This window comes from Aphis gossypii, chromosome X, assembly GCF_020184175.1.
Source record: "Aphis gossypii isolate Hap1 chromosome X, ASM2018417v2, whole genome shotgun sequence".
Lineage (NCBI taxonomy): Eukaryota > Metazoa > Arthropoda > Insecta > Hemiptera > Aphididae > Aphis > Aphis gossypii.
The window spans coordinates 46,038,985-46,061,111 of record NC_065533.1 but is presented as its reverse complement, the minus strand read 5'-3'; the positions used below and the strand labels follow the sequence as shown (position 1 = coordinate 46,061,111).

Genomic DNA, 22,127 nt, shown 5'->3' with positions numbered 1-22,127 from the left:
ATACGTTTTAAATAAGGTATAATCGTAGTAAAAATTTGAAAATATTGAAAATTCACAAGCACAATTTTTTTCATACACGTTTGAAGTTCAGTCATTCACGAAATGGGATATTTAAACGATAAACAACGATTTTTCTTCTACTAACAATTTTAGTTATTACGTTGTACATAACTCAAAAATAATTAAAAAATTAATCAAAGAAAATTGAAACTTTTCTTCATAGCCTATATTATTAATTCTCATACAGAATATTTCAAAATAAGTTGACTATAGTTTTAAGCTATTACTTTACCACGAATCTATAACTACACCGTTTTGTACGGTACCTACCATTGTCCATTGGTATTTTGACTTATAAATTATTAACAATATAGTAACATTATTATTATTAATATTATAATTATGTCATATACATATATTATAATATGTTGACAAATTAGTTTAGCCTACAGTATTAGTTTATTACCAATACTCAATTATAATAATTTAAATAAATTATAAAGTAAACTTACTCCTTAGACGTATAGAATGACATCGTCACCGCTCTGAATCATTATTCGTATGAATCGTATAATGTAATGATTTATTAATGAAATTCAAATTTTAATTTTTTAAACTATTTTCTGTACGTTGAACGCAGTGAGTTGAAACTATGATAAAATTACATTTATTCGAGCTACTAATAAAATCTACAAGTTAAGGTTAACAACTTTTAAATTTAGAAGTTATCGGGAAGATAACTTATATAGTAGGTAGTCTGATAAATATTATCATTCATTGAGATTGGAAATGTTTTGATAAATGTATAAATATACTGTATAGGTCTAAACTAGAAAAATAAGAATAACTATTAAAATGTAAAATTTACTGCAAGGTCAATAAAAAGGTTGATCTTAAAAATATAATTATTAATTACTTACTTTAAATATTCGCCGATATCTGCAATATCAGATCTTACAATGTCGATCTTACAAAAAGTAAGAAAACTCCACTGTAGAATGTACAAATATATTTTAAGTATTTGATTATACAAGTTTAAAGAACACAATTTTGAAATGTACCTACAAATATAGTTATTAATTTTAATTCGAAAAAATTATATACAAATATTTAAACTTTTAAATACGCTAGAAAAAAAGTCTACCCGTCTTAAAACAGTTAAAATATTGTTATTTAAACGTGTGATATTTATATGATTGAATCGATTTTTATTCTGAAATTAATAATAGCATATCTTGTACACTATATAATATACATAGGTACTTATATTATATTATACGATATAAGTACCTATAGGCTATAACATTAAAAAATATTATAAATATTAAACATACGTTCCACGTTTGTCACTACAACGATATTCATTTCCGTAATCCATAATGCGTGTAATAATTATCTATCTATTTATTCATATATAGATATATCATATTCATAAAAATATACATATATGTAATGAAACTAGAAACTAAAAAAATAATGGACCATTTTAAATAAAAGTAATATTAATTAATTCTTTGAGACTCAGGAAAGTTTTGTAGCTTTATATTTATGTATTTTTCATCTTATATAGAGCTCTGTAAAGAGACTTAAGCATTTTTTTTTCAGTGGATGAAAAATCAAATATATAAATAGAGCTGCCATTAGCTGCAGATAATAAGATATTTATTATGATTGGATATAATAATCTATATTATATTATAATTTTAGATTATATAATAAAGCCAAAGGCGCACCTAAAGTCCTCCCGGCTAACAGGCTAACCCCCCCCCCCCAAAAAAAAAAATAGTTGGTCTCTAACATTTTGATAATTTTATTAGGCGTTAACTTTAAATTATGATATAAAAAAAATATCAATTACCTATCGGAATTGAAACATTACCTAGGCATAACATAGCCTATATAGGACTAACACAATTATAGTCAGATAGAAATAATAAAATCGTGTATAAGCTTCTTTAGGATTTCTGTACATATTTTTTAAATAAATACTATTAATATTTGAAAATAATTTAATTTAGCCCCGTCTCAAAAAAATAAATAATCCTGAGTACGCCATTGAATAAAGCTATTCAACATAAATTTAAAATTGAGTAACAACTAATAGTTTAGAAACAGAGTGTTTATTAGTTATTACATAAGTGGTTTATGTAATAAACAAATACTTACCTAACCGATTTTGACAAAAAACTATTAAATTTTTTTAAATTGAATTATTTTTAAGAATATTTTAACAATAATAAAAAAATAGAAAATACAAATAGGTAGATATATTAAAATAGATAGTTAGCTAATACAGTAATTACCAATCTGCAGGTTATATTAACATGATAGATACATGCAAATTCACAGTTTTTGACCGATTTCTACCTAATTTTGGATACGTAATACTTTGGGATATTAGACAATTCTCAAAAGTATCATAAAAGAAGATTCGGCTAATGCGTAAGATGTATAAAAGTCAAAGTGTATTACCGAGTCTTACAGAATAAAAAAATACTTGATAATTTCTAAGTTTCGGGGAAGGTTTAAATAATAGATTGTAAGTCGCTTAACCGCTATTAATATAATATTAAGATCATAATTGCATACTAAATTATTTAAAAAATCTTACTTATTACAAACGACTGCAGACGAATTTCCCATCTAGGTTTTATTAGTCTTAGGATAATACGCAGCTAGTATCTTTAAATAGTCAAAATGTCTTGCTCACATGTGTTATCTCCGTCTTACTAATAATATAGGTACATTAGGTACAATATAGAAAATTTGCATTCAGCAGAATCAATTTTATGCTATTAGTTCTAGTATTAGAGTCAATTGACCTATTATCAAACTTAAAAGTAAGAATATTATTTAGAAGATCGCATTTTAATTTCAACACAAAAAATGAGCATTTTAGAGTTTTAGTATTTTACATAGGTATATATATATCAGTTTAAAATTAAAATATCAATAAAAAGCTTAGCCTATTAGTAATATATCTTTAAGTTGAACAACAACTAATAAGTAAATTTACTCTACTATTTTAATAGTAGTAGTATTTGCTTTAACAAACAGCTTAAAATGGATTCCGTTTAACTCAAATTTGCTAAGGTGAACGTTAGTAAGACGGAGACATCACACGCGGGTACGACGTCTTCTTAATAATAATATTATTGTAAAATAATCGTTGACAAAATAATAGGTAATATAGCTTATGTTTTTGAGAATTCATAACGATATTCATATTAAATGCGTAACATGACCAGTAAAAAAGTGCGACGGGTCGAAGGTTTAATTGGTGATATCACCACTCACCAGGTATATTGTCCGCTCACGGGCGATCACTGGCGTCTGGTTACTGATCGTCTTGAAGATGTACGAGCACTACCTAGTCGTGCGATGATAGTGAACTATATTGAGAAATGAAGCTTATGAAAAATAGGAAAATATAAGTCTTAAGTTAAAAAAAAAAGTATTAATATACCACCGATAGTGAACACAAAATAATAAAAAACTACGATACGAAATATTGATAGTAAAAATATGATAATTCTAATTCACAATATGGTATACTTATTAGGCATGGTTAATGTTTATCATTGGTATTAACACTATTAACGTTAATTATAGTAATCAGGCGTACAAAAATGATTGATAATAAATAGAATATTATGTTACCTACCTGTATATAATAGAGCGTCTCGATCGACTTATATACTATGATCCAGCGACAACGAACAAACAGATAGGAACCTAAATACAACAGAATCTCAATAATTCACCACTACTCATCATGTGTTACAGTAAACACTGTTAATCACCTTATAATTTATATGCGAAACCGTTTATAGTTTTAGCAATATACTCATTTTATGAGTGAGATAAAAACAGTGTATTAAAATCGCAAGCGTATCTTTGTATTATTTTTATCAACGATTTTTCTATACACGCAGTTCACTATACACAGTACACACCACACTACGAAATGCGACTATTGCTTAGATACGTATAATATCCTTAGTGATATCAAACCTAATATCAATATATCAGCTATTTGGAAAATAATAAATGTTAAATATAAATATATAATGTTAAATGTTTGTGACTTATTTGTGAGCGGTTTATTTTCGTGTTAAATAATGTCGTCTGAATTGGATTTGTCGGAAGAAAAAGAACTAAAAAAATATAACGAGTAAAATACCTAACATGTTGTATATTATTTTAGATTGTATTACTGTTGTTTTTTTCATATACCAGTGATTCGATCAATCTTGATAATAGAAATGTCGACACGAAAACACTACACACAAAATATTTACAGGCAGTATTATATAAAAAAGAAGATCCTGAAGCTTTGGTAATTTGTAATTTTTTGATAGATTTGTTGGCTATTGGTTAAGATATAATCTTTAATAAGTATATATGTTGCTTTAAAATATATATTTTCTACTTTAAATTTAATTAATGATGACCAATAAATTATTATGTTTTAGTCTGGCTTTTTAGAATATACAAAAAATAGAGAAGACTATGATAATAATATTGGAAAAGATATTGAGGAGGACGATTCAGAATGTATAATCTATCAAGTGTATAATTTTAGATTATAGTAACATTGTGTTGATTTAAATTTTTAGCTACGGAACCGAGTGAGTTGGAAAGTTCCGTGTCCGATGAATCCGAATCAGAAGAAAGTATTGTCAAAACTGATGAAGCGTATTGTAAAGAAGAACCTCCTGAAATATTAGACCTAGATATGCTTATAGATCAATTTAAAACTTCGATGGAATACAATTTCGTTTATTTAGTTTACGTTGTCAACAAAAAATCTAAATTTTTTACACCGTATAGTTTTAAAATTGTTTTGTTCAAGAATATTGACACACATTGTTTTTTTACGTTAAGTAACGAAGGTTTTATGTCACACATTAAAGATGAAATAACATTCACGCCTTTTACAGAGTTTGAAGAACAGTATATATCTTATAAGAAAATTAAAGACGTAAGTTAATACATTTAATAGACCATGTATTTAGATTTCTAGTATGGACTGGAAATTAACTGGCGGTGGGTCATAGGAAACTTAAGGTTTAAGAATTTTATAAGGAAGGAAAAACGACAACTATGTTAAAATATCGAGCGCTTTTTAACTACCTATTTATAATGACAAATTTTCGTAATACTCGATGTATCTATACTTGTTGTCCTCTCTCTCCTGTACAAAACTCTCCTAAACCATAATCAAGAGCCTGGTAATGTGATTTTCGTTTCCTGTTCATTCTATCTTAGTCTATGAATTGTTACTCAGTACTTATATAATAATATTAATCCTGTAGAATTATACTTAAGTAATTGCACTAGTGTAAAATATGAACCCCCATTCAAATATATCTACATACGTTTAAGAATATTACATTATATTTCGTAAGTTTTTTTTACATATATATTATAAATTATAAAAGCCTTTCCTATTTATATATTTAATGAAAGTACTAAAAAGATAAATATCAATATTTTGACTCATGTGTATATATTGTACACTTATAGACCAACCTACAGGACGTATACCTACTCTGTATTGTAGCTTATGTAGTCTCATGATATTGTACAAGTGTTAAGTATATTCTAATAATAGCTAAACACTTATTAACCACTTTAGTCATTACTTACATGGGTTTGTTGATTTTATAAGATCGCACCTACATTAAATATATATAAATACTCAAGTAGATTAATAAATATATTTATCATTTTTTTTTCGTTGAATCTGGTGAACCTTTCTTTTATTTTTAATAACTAATATGCCATGTTTGTATTGCATAAATTGAGTTAATGAGTTTTTTTAAATTTTAATTCCTAACGAATATTTATTAGAAGTGCAAAGGTATTAAAATATACGTCATACATTATATACATAAAATATTATATAGAATAAGTAAAATGTAAAAATAAAATATTTAATGTTTAAAATTGGCACATTTGACATTAACTTGCTAGTGGATTTATTATTATTATTATTATTAATCTACTTAATTGTTTTGAAAAAATTGAATACTTAAAAATATGTATATTCAACAATACCTATTGAAGAATATAAAATGGATTTTCAAAAATTAATAAAATCTATGTTTTTGTTCATAGCTAACACTATTTAAAAAATATCAACAATGGAAATGTTTGCACTTCTGGTATAAATTTATTTCATGGAAAAAGTACAATCACACGCGTCAAGAATTACTAATTCCCCTGACGGTATTACTTCTATGCAATCCACTTCGAGAAACGGCATTCCAAATTTCCGAAGTTGTTCACAAGATTATGGAAATTTGTTTATATAATGGTTCTGTAATCGAAGAAATTACTTTTCAACAATTTAAAGAACAACAGGTTGGAATAGAGTATTTAAGTGGTTATCAGGGTGGGAACTATTGAATTACCTTTGTCCTTTGAATCATCTTAGGTTTTGTTTTGTGGTACTTATAGAATTATTAAATTATAAGTTAACGGTGTAGTGTGTATGTCTAAATTTGAACCATTTAATGTAAAAATGCCAAATTTTTAGTACATTCCAAATATGTCTTCTAATGCTTAAGTATTCTCATCCTATTTTATCATATCATTTTCAATTCCATTTATCTGTGGAAATGTCTATGTAAATTATAGTTAGTTGGTACTAAACATGCAATAGATAGATATGTAATACTCATTATCAAGGTCACAGTTTTCATATTTATAAATAAATAACAAAATTTATATTTTGAGAAAAGGAATAAGTTATTAATGCACAACACATTTCCGTTATTTCTGTAGATAAACGTCTTTAAGAAATAGATTTATAAACGCATTTCTGTAATGCATGTTCAAAATTCAGACAAGGCATTTTTGTATTTTCTATAATTTTTTTTTGATATTGTAATTCTTACACTATTTATATTGTTAATATTTTATATGTATAATATATTATATATATTGTTAAGTAACAAATTAGAAAGTATGATATTTGTTTTTATCACAAAATATAAATTCATATGATCTAGCACTGATTATACCACTGATCATCACTCTTTTATATTATTTATTATATATTTTATATTATATGATATATTGATATGCATAAATTTTTCAAATTTATATTTAATTTGTTGCGTGACATTTTTAGATGGAAAGCACCATATCAGCTATTAAGACCTTGAAAGAATTTCATTTAACAATCAAAAAATTGATGTTGATCGCATGCAAAGAAGTATTAAAAGAAACTGGGTTTACTATTGATGACACAGAATTCAATAAAAATGAGGAAGCTTATGACTTAGATACTATACTATATAACATGCCGTTCGGACACCAGAGATCAAAGCTTAAAATTTGCAAGAGAATATGTCGTTATATAATGTACATTGATTTCTTTTTACAATCGAATTTACACAAGTTCATCCAAAAACAAATTATGCTATTTGAAGCAGACATATACAAGCATTACAAATACATTCCTAATGACGATTTACTCATTGGCACTGATGTTGAAATGATACTGGAAGGTAGTAGGTCTTTGGACGACCCAAAGGTATCGACCGGATTTTTGATGGTATTATAATATTTTATTTATAACTGACTTTGTTTATTGTTATTTCTCTAGTCTCCAATATTCATATTTGAGGTTAATTTAACGAAAACGGGCATTGAGTTTAATTACTCCCTAAACGATTACATCAAGTACGTATCGTTTTTAATGGAAGACTGGAAAACGAATATGGTAACTCACTTCACTCCACTTTTGGACGACAACGATTTCAATAGTTTTATTTGGTGAGTTTTGTATGTTGTGTAAAAAGTACCTTCGTTATTTATTATCCAACCCTCTTATCGATCGTTGTAACGATTTCTTAGTCCTTCCATTTGTGGTAAAATAACCGATCGCCTGTGTGGCAATGGACCATCGTTACAGTTTCTATTTGATATCGATGAAGAATATAAGAGTACTGCGGAAAAAATACTAAATTATATTAGTATAAACTTTGAAGCTGTTTGTAAATACTTAAAACGTGTAGAATATGTTTACAATATATATAGAGAAAATCAAGACTTAGATAGAAGGATTATTCAAAACGAAACCAGTTAATATCAAATCAATAGGTTTTTTCTTGTGTCAGAATAAGTAGGTATAAATTTTTACAGGTTTAACGAGTTTTCGAAAAATGTTAGAAAAATATAAACAGCAGCTAAACGATGTAAATAAAATAAATTCCAATCAAATGTTGGGAATGTTCAATTTAAAATTTGATTTAATGAAAAGTGTTGTTAGACCTACTTCTAATTTATTATTAGAACTAGTAGAGGGGACATTGACCAAGTGTGTTATGACAAAATTAGAGAGCTATTAATAGAGTAGTTATATTTAATCATTAATTACATTATATAGATTGGGAAAACAGTTGGTAAAAAAATTATTAGTTGAAATAAATGAATCCCTCAAATATCTCAATACTTCTCCATCTAATGCCGCACAATATGTAGATTATAAAAAGTTTTTGCAAACACTTTCTAAACGGGTATGTATTTAAATAATTTATTAAATACTCATTAAAAGAGAACACGTTATAAAAATGAAACTTGTGTTTTGCTATTTTAGTTGGAAGAATTAGATATCGAACTAAATTATATTACAGAACTTTATGAATTAGCTGAAGAATTTGAAATACCTGTCGCTGAAGGGGATATTGAAAATTACGATGTAAATAAATTATATTTTGATCATAACTGATAAATAATCAAAAATACTCAATAATATTTTTTTTTATAGAAATTCGCACAAGAGCTAATTACTTTACAAATAGTGTTTGATGACATTTACAGTGATCAAAATAATCTTGTAGAAGATTTCATCAAAATAGTTGATTCCCAAATAATAGAAATGCTTCGAGAAGTAGAACAAATAAATATTGAAGCTCAAGTAATAATAGTTTGAATTGCATATTTATTATTTTATTTTTAAATTGTATTTTTAGGAGCCATGGCTAATTGATATTGATTCAGATACAGAACATGTATTAAAGACATTAAATGTACTTAGTGAACAATTAGCAGACCTTCAAAAAGAATCGAACTTGTATAAGTCTTATCAGCGTTATTTCCGAGTAGAGATGACAAAAGTTGATATTTTGACAGAAGCGAGCGAAGCTGTGAGACTCAGAATGTTGCTTAGAGATAGTATAGTTGAATGGGAAAAACAAATGTCTGCTTGGGAAATAGATAATTTTCATACTTTAGATGTAGATAAAATGAATACGTTTTTAGCACTAAATTTAAAATACATTGTGCAATTTACAAAAAATATTCCTGAATGCGAACTCATAAATATTATTAATGAAAAAGTACAATCATTTAAAGCAAAAATGTCGATCATAGCAATGTTAAGAAATCCAAATCTTAAGAACCATCATTGGATAAAAATTGAGCAGATACTTGGGACAAAATTCCCAACTAATCAAACGCTTACTCTTAAAATACTTGACGAATTAGATGCGTTTAGTTACGGTACTGAGATAATGGAAGTTTCTGGACAGGCCAGTTCTGAAGCAACTTTAGAGGCAATATTAAAAAAAATTGAAGATTCTTGGAAAATAGTAGATTTAATTGTACTTCCTTATAAAAATTCACACGATATTTTTATACTTGGTTCGTTGGAAGAAGTTCAATTAACATTAGAAGAAGCAAATATAAATTTAAATACTCTTATTTCATCAAAACATGTAGTAATGATAAGATCAAGAGTTGAAGAATGGATAAATTCTATGAATATTATGAATGACGTTCTAGTAAGTAATATAATAATTCTTATTTTATAAATCTATTAGACTGATACATTTGTTAGAAAAAACATTTCTCTGTAGAATGAATGGATTATGTGCCAGAATAATTGGATTTATTTAGAATCGATATTTTCTGCTCCTGACATACAAAGACAGCTTCCAAATGAAGCAGCATTATTTACTCAAGTAAATAGTTCATGGAAGGCCATAATGCTTAAAGCTGAAAAAAATCCTTTAGCTATAAGCATATGTACCGATACTGATCTCTTGAAAACTCTTATAAAAAATAATCAACAATTAGAACAAATCATGTTATATTTAGAAGCATATTTAGAATCAAAGAGAGTTATATTTCCACGGTTTTATTTCCTATCAAATGATGAGCTCATAGAAATAATCGCTCAAGCACGAAATACTAGAGCAGTACAGCCACATATGAATAAGTGTTTCGATGCTATTTGGAGAATACAATTTAAAAATGATGATAAAGAAGGAAACCCATTAACCCCAGATAAAGAAGATAGTTCGCCTACCAATATTATGGCCATGATATCTCCTGAAAAGGAAATCGTTAAATTTTCAACACAGGTTAAAGCAGCAGGGAACGTTGAATTTTGGCTAACAAAGGTAGAAAAGGAAATGGTAAATACTTTACGGATGTCCATGTTCGCAGCCATGGAAGATTACGACAAGATTCCTAGAGAAAAATGGGTTTTGTTACACGCTGCTCAGGTAGCAGTTTAAATAAATTAACATAAATATTGGAAAGAAAATAAATTGTGTTTTTTTCAGTTAATTATTGCAGTATCTCAGATGATGTGGTGTCGTGATGTCCATAAAGTCCTTAAGCTTGACTCTAATATACAAGAAAAATTGGTTGAATTTGAACAAAAATGTTTTAAATTAAGTATTTTTGGAAATAAATCAAATCTATGCAATTTTTTAGTACTAATAAAGATGAATTATTATTTTAGGATCTAAATAATTTAGCAGCCATGGTTCGAGGACGTTTAACTACACTTCAACGCTCCGTAATCTGCGCATTGATTACGATTGATGTTCATGCAAGGGATATTATATCAACTATGGTGGTCCGTAAAATCAACAGCGATTTAAATTTTGAATGGCTTAAACAGTTACGTTATTATTGGGATACTGTGGATAGTTGTGTTGCATACATGGCTAATGCTCGTTGGTTATATGCATTTGAATACTTGGGTGCATCTCCTAGATTAGTGATAACACCATTAACTGACAAATGCTATTTGTGCTTGATGGGTGCACTTCAATTAAATTTAGGTGGGGCACCAGCTGGACCTGCGGGTACTGGAAAGACCGAAACAACAAAAGATCTTGCAAAAGCATTAGCTACACAATGTGTTGTATTTAACTGTTCTGATGGTTTAGATTATAAGGTACAAAGTATATGGGTTAAAAAATAGTTATGCGAGAAAAATGTGTATAATTCTTTTTGTAGATGATGGGTAAATTCTTCTCCGGATTGGCTCAGTCAGGAGCGTGGTGCTGTTTTGACGAATTCAACCGTATAGAAATTGAAGTGTTATCAGTTATCGCGCAACAATTAATCACTATTATGAATGCAAAATTGATTAATGCCACTAAATTCATGTTTGAAGGTCGAGAGATTAAACTTGTAAAAACTTGTGCAGCATTCATAACAATGAATCCAGGATATGCCGGAAGAAGTGAATTACCAGATAATTTGCAAGCTTTATTTAGACCCATGGCAATGATGGTACCAGACTATGGTTTAATTGCTGAAGTGATATTGTATTCTGAAGGTTTCGAGTCATCAAAAATGTTGTCTCAAAAAATGGTAAAAATGTATAAATTGTGTAGTGAACAGCTTTCTATTCAAGATCATTATGATTTTGGAATGAGGTAATATGTTTTGTTATATTTTTTAAGTATTAATTATAATCATGAAATTATTCTGTTTTAAAGAGCTGTAAAAAGCGTTTTAGTAATGGCTGGCTCATTAAAACGGCAAAACCCTTTTATTAATGAAGATTTAGTTTTAATTAGAGCTCTGAGAGATAGTAATTTGCCAAAATTTCTAAAAGATGACGCTGTACTATTCCAAGTAATCATAAAATTATTTAGAATTTGTAAAATATTATTAAAATTATAACATAATTTAAATATTTAGGGTATATTAAATGACTTATTTCCTGGAATTGTCTTACCAGAACAAGATTATGGAATGTTCCTATCCACAGCCAAAAGTGTAATGGAAAATTATGGTTATCAAATAGAAGAGTGTATCTATGTAAAAGTTATACAGTTATTAGAGACAATAATTGTACGTCATGGTATCATGACCGTTGGTCCGACAGGTGGTGGAAAGACCACCGTTTTAAAAATACTTAGTAAAACATTAACAGAACTTTACAATAATAAAATAGAAGAACAATATTATAGACCAGTGAAAATATACCAATTAAATCCCAAAGCTATAACTATGAGCGAACTTTATGGTGAAGTAAATCTCCTTACAATGGAATGGAGAGACGGATTGCTCGGAAAGTTTGTAAGACAAACAGTTCAAACAACAAAAGAAATATTTCAATGGGTGGTGTGTGATGGCCCTGTAGATGCAATATGGATCGAGAACCTTAATACCGTACTTGATGATAATAAGCTCTTATGTTTAGCTAATTCAGAGCGCATAAAATTGAGCTCTTGGGTAAAATATATAAACAATTATTAGTCTTAAAATAATTTATTATATCAATATAACTACATCATTTTCAGGTTAGAATGATTTTTGAAGTAGGTGACTTATCACAAGCATCACCCGCTACAGTTAGTAGATGTGGAATGGTTTACATAGATGCAGCCGAACTAGGATGGTTACCATATGTTAAGTCATGGATAAATAGATTAAAAAATGATACCATTCAAAATAGTGCAGAAATAAAAAAATATCTGTTGTCACTATTTGAAACTTATGTCTACGAAGGTTTTTCATTTATTGGCAAGCATTGTTTGGCTCCTATTAAACAGGTATAATTCTACCAAGATTGAACTTCAATTGAAGTAGAATATACTCAGGTAAATTTTAAACACTATTTTAGGTTGAAATTAGCAAAGTGACAATGATGTGTACTATTATCGAATCTCTATTATTCGACTCTGATACTTTTGATACGGAAGCAGAGAATTCAAAAATTCAAAATTATATTTGCCAATCATTTATATTTTCGTATTTGTGGTCATTGGGTTCTAATTTAGTAGATTCTTCTCAAAATAAATTCGAAAATTTAGTTTTCAATCAATTTGAAAACTATTCCGAATTTTTAATTTCACCTGGAATTAAATTATTTGATGTGTACTTAAACACAGTAAATAAAAAATTTGAAAATTGGGATTCCATTGTTCCAAAATTTATATACAACGCAGATACACCTTATTTTGAGTTACTAGTACCTACGGTAGATAGCATTCGATATGCGTATGTAATGGAAAGGCTAGTGCAAATGAACCAACCAGTAATGTTAACTGGGACCACAGGTAAAGAAAAATTACAAATATATATTATTAATAATTAAACTGTAAAATTTTTCTAGGAGTGGGAAAAACTTCAGTTGCAAATTTAGTCATGCAAAATTTGGCAGCCACAGATAATTGGATAACCGGAATAATAAATTTTTCAGCACAAACAAGTAGTTATAGAACTCAAGAAATATTGGAATCAAAATTAGTAAAAAAAAAACGAAATCGATTTGGTGCACCAGGAAATAAACGTTTAACGATTTTCATTGATGACGTCAACATGCCCAAACCTGAAGTTTATGGTGCTCAGCCACCTATTGAGTTACTAAGACAACTTTTGGATTGTGGTGGAATCTACGATCGAGATAAATTAGATTGGAAATATATAGAAAATGTAATATTATGTACTATCTGTGCACCCCCGGGTGGAGGTAGAAATCCCTTAACTCCAAGGTTCACAAGACATTTTTCTATGATGTTTATACCAACTACAAGCGAAAATGCTATGAGAACTATATTTACATCCATTTTGGATGGATTTTTAGAAGAATTCCCGCCAATTATAGCTAATTCAAGTACAGAAATAGTAGAAGCTAGTATCGAAGTATATTCACGTATTTCAGAAGATCTATTACCTACTCCTGCAAAGTCACATTATGTGTTTAATCTCAGAGATTTGTCAAAGACCATACAAGGAGTATTGCAAGCGGATTTTGCCACAATTCCAGATCGAACACATTTATTTAGGTATTTTTTAATTGTATCTCATATTTAATCATATAAAATTCAATATTGTATTTATTTTTCTTACAGACTATGGTACCATGAAACATTACGTGTGTACCATGATCGTTTAGTTTGTCAAGAAGATAGATCATATTTTTACAATCTTCTTCAAAACGTGTGCACAAATTTTTTTGATAAAAAAGTGTTAGAATTTTCCAAATCCGACATCAATTTAACTCAGCCTCCTATGTTGGTATTTGGTGATTTCATGAATTCAAATTCCAAAGAGAATCGAATTTACGAAGAAATAACCGATATTATCAAATTAAAAAAAGTGTTGACTGAAAATTTAATGGATTTTAATATGATATATAATAAAGACATGAAGCTTATATTTTTTATGGATGCCATCGAACACATAACACGTATAGCGAGGATATTGAGATCAGAAAGAGGGAATGCTTTACTTGTAGGAGTAAGTGGTATGGGGAAACAGTCATTAACTAAATTGGCATCACATCTTAATGATTACAAGTGCGCATTATACAACGAAAGTGTAAAAACAATATAAACATTTTGTTCAATTTTAAAATATTTTAGATGTTTTCAAATAGAGTTAACGAAATCGTATGACTATACTACTTTCCACGAAGATTTAGTTGATCTTTATTACAAAACTGGTGCAGAATCTGAAGATACTACGTTTTTATTCACAGATAATCATATTGTGCAAGAAGTATTTTTAGAAGATATAAATAATATTTTAAATTCTGGTAAATCATTTATATTTAATATTAAAATATAATATTATGAATTAGCAATACGCGTGTTATAATTTTTATTTATTCCAGGTGAAGTACCAAACCTGTTTAAACACGATGACTTGGAAAAAGTTATTATTGCTTGTCGGCCAGCAGCCACAGAATCAGGAATCAGTAGTGAGAACCGTGATGCAATATTCAGATACTTTATACAACGAGTACGCTCTAAACTTCATCTCGTAATATGTATGAGCCCAATTGGTGATGCATTTAGGCGTAGATGTCGTTTGTTTCCTTCATTAGTAAATAACTCGACTATAGATTGGTTTGATGACTGGCCGAAAGAAGCTCTTTTATCTGTAGCATATAATAGTTTAGAGATGTTTTCACAATCAGGAAATTCAAATTTGATTGACAATCTAACAAAAATTTGTAACAGAATGCATGAATCAGTTAGTGATGCTACAAAACAATTTTATGATCAAATGAGAAGACACTACTATGTAACACCAAAAAGTTACTTGGATTTCTTAAAATTGTACTTAAGAATGCATGAATTTCAAACCAATAAAATCCAAAGTGAATCGGACCGTATTTCAAAAGGATTGGGAAAATTGTATGAAACTTTTAATATGGTAGGTCAGATGAAATTGAAATTAAAAGCAATGGAACCAGCACTATTTGAGAAAAACGAAGCTACATTGAAACTAATGAGCAATCTAACAATAGAAAAGGCTAGCGTAGATACAGTAAGAGAAGTAGTTCTTTTGGAAGAATCAGCAGTTAAAATAAAAGCTGATGCTGCACAAGCAATTGCTGAAGATGCACAAAAAGATTTAGCCTTAGCTATGCCAGAAATGGAAGCAGCTAAAGCAGCTTTAGAAGCTTTAAACAAAAAGGATATAAATGAACTTAGAGTATTTAATAAGCCTCCTAAGCTTGTTCAAACTGTTATGGAAGCTGTATGTCTATTATTGGAGAAAAAGTAATTTATAAATAGTTATGTGATAAATAGAATGTATAAACTTATTATATAATCTTATTAAAATACTTTCGTATTTTTGATTAGAACTGATTGGGCTTCAGCTAAATTAGTATTAGGGGATAGTAATTTCCTAAAAACTCTACAAGAATATGATACAGATAACATTTCTGACAAAATGATTAAGCAACTTAAGCCTTATATAGATAATCCAGATTTTAATGAAAAAAAAGTAGCTGTACAATCTTCAGTGGCTCGATCAATGTGTAAATGGGTTCGAGCCGTGTACAGTTATTATCTAATATATCGAATAGTTGAACCGAAAAGAAAGAAGTATGTTATTTAATTATTTTGTTATATTTACAAAATGGTAGGTATAACATATCCCAAGTCTCCAAACTTCAAACATAATTAATTACATATCTATTGCTATTATCTATAGCTACCTATATAAAGAACTATGTTGTTAATTTTAGATTACAATTTAAATCATACAACCATAATTTAAAATATAAAATAAAATGCATTTATTATATTTTTTCAGTTTACCTTTATATTGTACTTTATTGGTGTACCTATTATAGCTTTATTTTTGTTTTAATACTTCGTTCAAAATGCACCGTGTAATCGTTAAATATTAAAAATAGAATACAGGTGGGATTAGTACCTACCTTAATTAATAATGATAATAACACAGAATACAAAATATTAAAATATGTAGATGTTATGATATTTTTGTTTAGAATAATATTATTATTAATTCAAATAATTAAAACTACTATATTATTAATATTAATATTTATTTTATATTTTAATTTCTAATTTCCTATTAAAAATCTTTAATTTTAAATTGCAAAATTCTTTTAAAAATATTTTAGATATTTTTTAAATTTTGAAAAAGTAAGTACTGTTAGTCAGAGATTATGAAAAACTGAATACCTACCTAGTTATAATTAAAAAATATTTGAAATAATTTCTTGAAAATTATTAAACAAATATAATAAAACAATATCTATTTATATTTATTGATTTATCATATTATATCATACAATAAATCAAAGATTTTTTATGTTATTATTATTTCATTACTGACAATTTTTTAAATACTGTAACACATTAATCTGAAATAATACTATTTTGATTTTTATAATTTTAGACAACAAGAAGCTGAAGATGAACTCAATATTGTGTTAACAGAATTAAAAGCAAAACAAAAAATGTTATCTGACGTCCAAGCACGTCTAAAAAAACTTGAAGATACTTATGATCAGAGTGTTTCTGAAAAAAACAAACTTGAATTAAATATAGGTAAAACACAATCGCGATTAAACAGATCAGATTTGCTAGTTGAAGCATTGAGCGATGAACAGTTAAGATGGGAAAACAATATAAAAGTATTTTATTTTATTCTTTGCGTTACTTAATGTATTTTAACCTAAATTTAATGTTTACATTATATTTAGATGCTTTCCCAGCGCCTATTAACGGTGACCGGTGACACTATATTAGCAGCTGGATGTGTTAACTATTTGGGGCCTTTTACAGACGAGTATCGTAGGGATATAACCAATTTGTGGCTACAACAACTGACACTATATGAAATAAAACATTCTACAAATTACTCGTTGAGCTCTGTACTAATTGATTCGTTTGAATTACGCTCATGGAATATGTGTGGCCTCCCTAGGGATTTGGTGTCAACGGACAGCGCAATAATCGTAACCAGAGCAAGTCGATGGCCACTGATGATAGATCCCCAAGAACAGGCAAATAAGTGGATCAAGGCCTTGGAAATGGACAATTCGTTGAGAACGTGTAAAGGAACAGATCCAGACATCATGAACGCAATCGTTGATGCGGTAAGGTTGGGGTACACCGTTTTGATCGAAGGTCTCGAAGAACACATTGATCCCACATTGAGACCTATATTGGAGAACATAACATTTAGACGAGTACTTTACTTAATTTGATAATCACACAAGGCTTAGTTTAATTCATAAATTATTATCATAGGCTGGACGGTTGTTAATGCGCATTGGTAATACTGACATAGAATATGATGATCAGTTCAGATTTTACATGACAACCAAAATGTCTAATCCACATTATTTACCAGACATATGTATACAAGTTACGCTAGTAAATTTCACTGTAACACCTTCGGGTTTAGAAGATCAGTTATTAGTGTAAATAATACTATAAATATGTATAAACATTAATATCTTTAAACTTTGTTTTGTATTTATTTTTTTAGAGACGTTGTGCGATTAGAAATGCCCGATTTAGAAGAAAAGCGAACCGAAACAATTGTGAGTATAAACGATGACAATAATTTATTAAAAGAAATGGAAGATAAAACATTGAGGATGCTCAATATGTCAAAAGGAAATATATTGGACGATGAAGAACTCATACAAACACTAAATAACAGCAAGGTAGGACTAAATAAATAATTAGATTTTCTAAAAAATTTAATTTTTATAAATCAGGAAACGTCAATCATCATCGCCGGACGTTTAATTGATGCAGAAGAAACAGAACAAAATATCAGCATCGCACGTGAGCGTTATAGGGCAGTAGCTAATCGAGGATCGTGCCTTTATTTTGTTGTAGCTCAATTATCTGAAATTGATACTATGTACCAATTTTCTTTAAACTATTTTAGTTCAGTAAGTTATAATAAAATGATATATTGGATTTTGTCTGAAAATATTGTTGTTTAATTTTAGATATTTTGCAACGTGATTAAAAACAGTGACAAAAAAATAAGAATAGATGTTAAAATGCCCACTATGATCGAAGATATTACCAGAGCTGTTTATATAAATGTTTCTAGAGGCCTGTTCGAACGCCATAAATTAATATTTAGTTTCTTGGTCAGTGTCAGTATAAATTTACAAGCAGGAAAAATTACAAATACCCAATGGAACTTTTTGTTGCGTGGACCCATAGGAAAAGTAAAAAGAAAAATGACCATTAAGCCAGCAGTGTTTGCGTTGACAGAAGATATGTGGAAAACCGTAAACTATATGTCTGAAGTATTTTCAACGTTTAGACATCTTCCTGAAAACTGCACTGGACCAATAACAATTACACTAGGAGATTTTATTCAAGATATTCACTTAGATTACGAAAATAATGAACTTGATGTTAACTGGAACTCAAAATTAAATTCGTTTGAAAAACTTATGATCATTAAAGCATTTAAAGAAGAAAAATTGATTTTTGCAATTACGAATTACGTTAGCACTGAACTTGGAAAAACGTTTATCGAAAGTCCAGGAGTTTCACTTCACTTATTATATAATGACACGTCTTCGACTGTACCTTTGATTTTCATTCTTAGTCCTGGTTCAGATCCATTCGTAGCGTTCCAAAAGTTTGCTACGGAATTTGGAATGATAGATAAGTTATGTGCAATATCATTGGGTCAAGGTCAAGGTCCTATTGCAGAAAAACTTATAAAAAATGGCCAAAGAGAAGGTCATTGGATATTCTTACAAGTAATAATAGAAATATATTATGTATATATATATATATATATATATAATAGTAATATTGAATAATTGGATAATAAATAAGTACGTCATTTAAAACTTATTTTTTAGAACTGCCATTTAGCATCATCTTGGATGCTTCATATGGAGAACTTGGTTCAAAATTTAATCGAAAATCCATCAAATATTAATCCTGAATTTAGACTTTTCTTGAGTTCGATGCCATCAACAAGTTTTCCTACATTCGTTCTACAAAATTCATTGAAAGTTACAAACGAACCGCCAAAAGGCCTAAGAGCAAATATGAAAAGATCATTTACTGACATAAATATCGATTTCTTTGAAAATAATGGTAAATGTCAATATTTTTATTCCAAATAAAATATATAACATAGGTAATCATATAATCATTTGTGTGGTAGCGTTCAACTCTGATTGGCGGAAAATGGTATTTGGACTATGTTTTTTCCACGCTATTATATTGGAAAGAAAGAAATTCGGGTCGCTTGGTTGGAATATTGCATACTCGTTTACTGATAGTGACCGTGAATGCGCTATGCTATTGTTACATATGTATTGTTTAAATGCAAAAGAAATACCGTGGGACGCCTTGCAGTACATTACTGGTGAGATAAACTATGGAGGCAGAGTTACCGACTCTTGGGATCAAATAACGTTGAAGACTGTACTTGTTAATTTCTTCGGTCCTCACACTCTTGAACCAGGTAATATGAACGATGTTATATTATGTCATATTATGCCCTAAGATCTATAAATTATTACATGCTTGTATCATATTTTCAGGCTATAAATACTCCAAGTCTGGTATTTACTTTTGTCCAGAAACAGTGAAATGCACCACCATTAATGATTATCAGCTGTTTATAGATAAGCTACCAATAATCGAAGAACCAGAAATATTCGGAATGCACGAAAATGCGAATATCGCGTATCAAGTACCTATAAATTTGATTTTAAAACACAATATTAATTTTTTGTATTCTTACATATTGTTGTGCTGTACACTTAAATGTATTTGTTTATACTAATATGTAATCATTCCACTTATCAGACTAAAGAAACACAAGAAGCATTAGTAACAATCATTGAAGCATATCCAAAGTCATTAACAGGCACTGCTGGTAAATCAGACGATGAAATCGTTATGGAAATGGCCATAGATATTTCTGAAAAACTAATCAATGTAATAGACTTTGGCGAAGCTCATTCCACAATAATGACTACAGACGATAAAGGAAGATTACCTTCATTATCTACAGTACTATCACAGGAGATCGAACGTTTTAATAAATTACTTGACATCATACATAGTTCGTTAAATGATTTACGTAAAGCGATAAAGGGGCTCGTGGTTATGTCTGCAGAATTGGAAGGAGTTTACTTTTCATTCATGAACAATATGGTACTATATAAAACGTATACATTTTTCAATAATCTAAAAGAAGTTTAATACAAACACATAATAATTTTTTTTAATAACACAGGTACCGAAAATGTGGTTGAATAAAGCATACCCCTCGTTGAAAGTTTTGGGTAGTTGGGTTAAAGACTTGGCTCTTAGACTAGATTTTATCTACGTAAGTGATTTCTGCAATTAATCGTTATATGAAGTAATATAAATTCGAAAACTTAAAAATATCTTAGATCTGGATGAAGTTTGGTAGCCCTCCTTCATTCTGGATATCAGGTTTATATTTTCCACAAGGTTTCATGACCGGATGTCTGCAGAGGCATGCCAGAAAATATGCCATACCCATTGATAGTTTGAAAGTTGATTTTGAACTTACCCAAACCATTTTGGTACAAGAAGAAATTGCCGATGTGCACGCAGCTACCGCGAAAGAAGACAACGCTGCTTACAAGGGTCTAAAGAAACTGGAAGATGGCGTTTACGTACACGGTCTGTACCTAGACGCGGGGCGCATAGACTTGACTACCAGCCGTCTAGTCGATCCCATTCCCGGTAATAATTCAATTCGATGATCAAAAATAAAATATAAAAACTTATCGAAACTACAAAATTACACAATGTTTATGTATTATTTATGATTATTCAAGGCGACCTGTATCCTTCACTACCCGTTATACGGCTAGTACCAACTGTCGATTTGGACGAACGAAGTTTGAGGTACAATTGTCCTCTGTATAAAACTGCAGCCAGAGCTGGAGTTCTATCGACCACTGGACATAGTACTAATTTTGTCATTGCTGTATTGTTGCCGACTGACTTTCCGGAGAGCTATTGGACCCTCAAGGGCACTGCTCTTATCACACAATTAACGAACTGATTAATGTCATAGTATATTATAGTGTACGCATGTTGTGTATGTTTACTTTACACACAACAAATTATATATAATGTATATTATCATTTTGTTTAATTCGCAATGTATAAATTTTCTTTAATAGTATATTATTATTATTACAATTGATTCATTTACGATGTCCTTATATTATATGGAAGTATAAAAAAAAAAAGTCTCGGTAACTACACACGTCGATAGTTGATACTCAGAAAATAATAACACTATTGGTGTGTTATAGTGTCTAATGTTAATGCAATTAAAAATACTAACCTAAGGCTAAGGGAACACCAGACTTACAAGTTACAACTTGACGTAATGGAGTAAGCACTTTTTAAAGATTTTTCAATTTTTGGTATAATGTTACTTTATTAGAGGTACATACTCATAAAAATACTAATTACATAACAATTACATTCCAATATATTAGAACATAGGCGCCGACTGCATGGGTTCTCGGGAGCCTCAGCCCCCATTAAAAAAATGGAGTCGGGGCTCAGTCCCCATTGAAAAGATTGAGATTTGAGTTT

General features: G+C 29.0%; 1 protein-coding gene across 1 annotated transcript; it reads left to right on the top strand.

Annotated features, from left to right (window-relative positions):
- Positions 1 to 3,962: 3,962 nt before the first annotated feature.
- Positions 3,963 to 21,605, top strand: LOC114125511 (dynein axonemal heavy chain 6-like). The gene is given in 39 exon segments (XM_050206815.1): positions 3,963 to 4,174; positions 4,240 to 4,339; positions 4,476 to 4,557; positions 4,620 to 4,984; positions 6,124 to 6,369; positions 7,142 to 7,546; positions 7,619 to 7,788; positions 7,870 to 8,096; positions 8,158 to 8,332; positions 8,402 to 8,531; positions 8,612 to 8,713; positions 8,783 to 8,932; positions 8,988 to 9,797; positions 9,873 to 10,523; positions 10,584 to 10,698; positions 10,749 to 11,206; positions 11,269 to 11,693; positions 11,757 to 11,895; positions 11,962 to 12,498; positions 12,567 to 12,818; positions 12,890 to 13,325; positions 13,382 to 14,054; positions 14,121 to 14,567; positions 14,634 to 14,806; positions 14,885 to 15,779; positions 15,864 to 16,109; positions 16,933 to 17,170; positions 17,240 to 17,728; positions 17,790 to 17,962; positions 18,031 to 18,211; positions 18,266 to 18,445; positions 18,506 to 19,279; positions 19,385 to 19,625; positions 19,696 to 19,998; positions 20,078 to 20,229; positions 20,346 to 20,696; positions 20,779 to 20,871; positions 20,939 to 21,257; positions 21,353 to 21,605. Coding segments are annotated over 39 exon segments (12,186 nt in total). The 5' UTR covers positions 3,963 to 4,121; the 3' UTR covers positions 21,583 to 21,605.
- Positions 21,606 to 22,127: the final 522 nt, after the last annotated feature.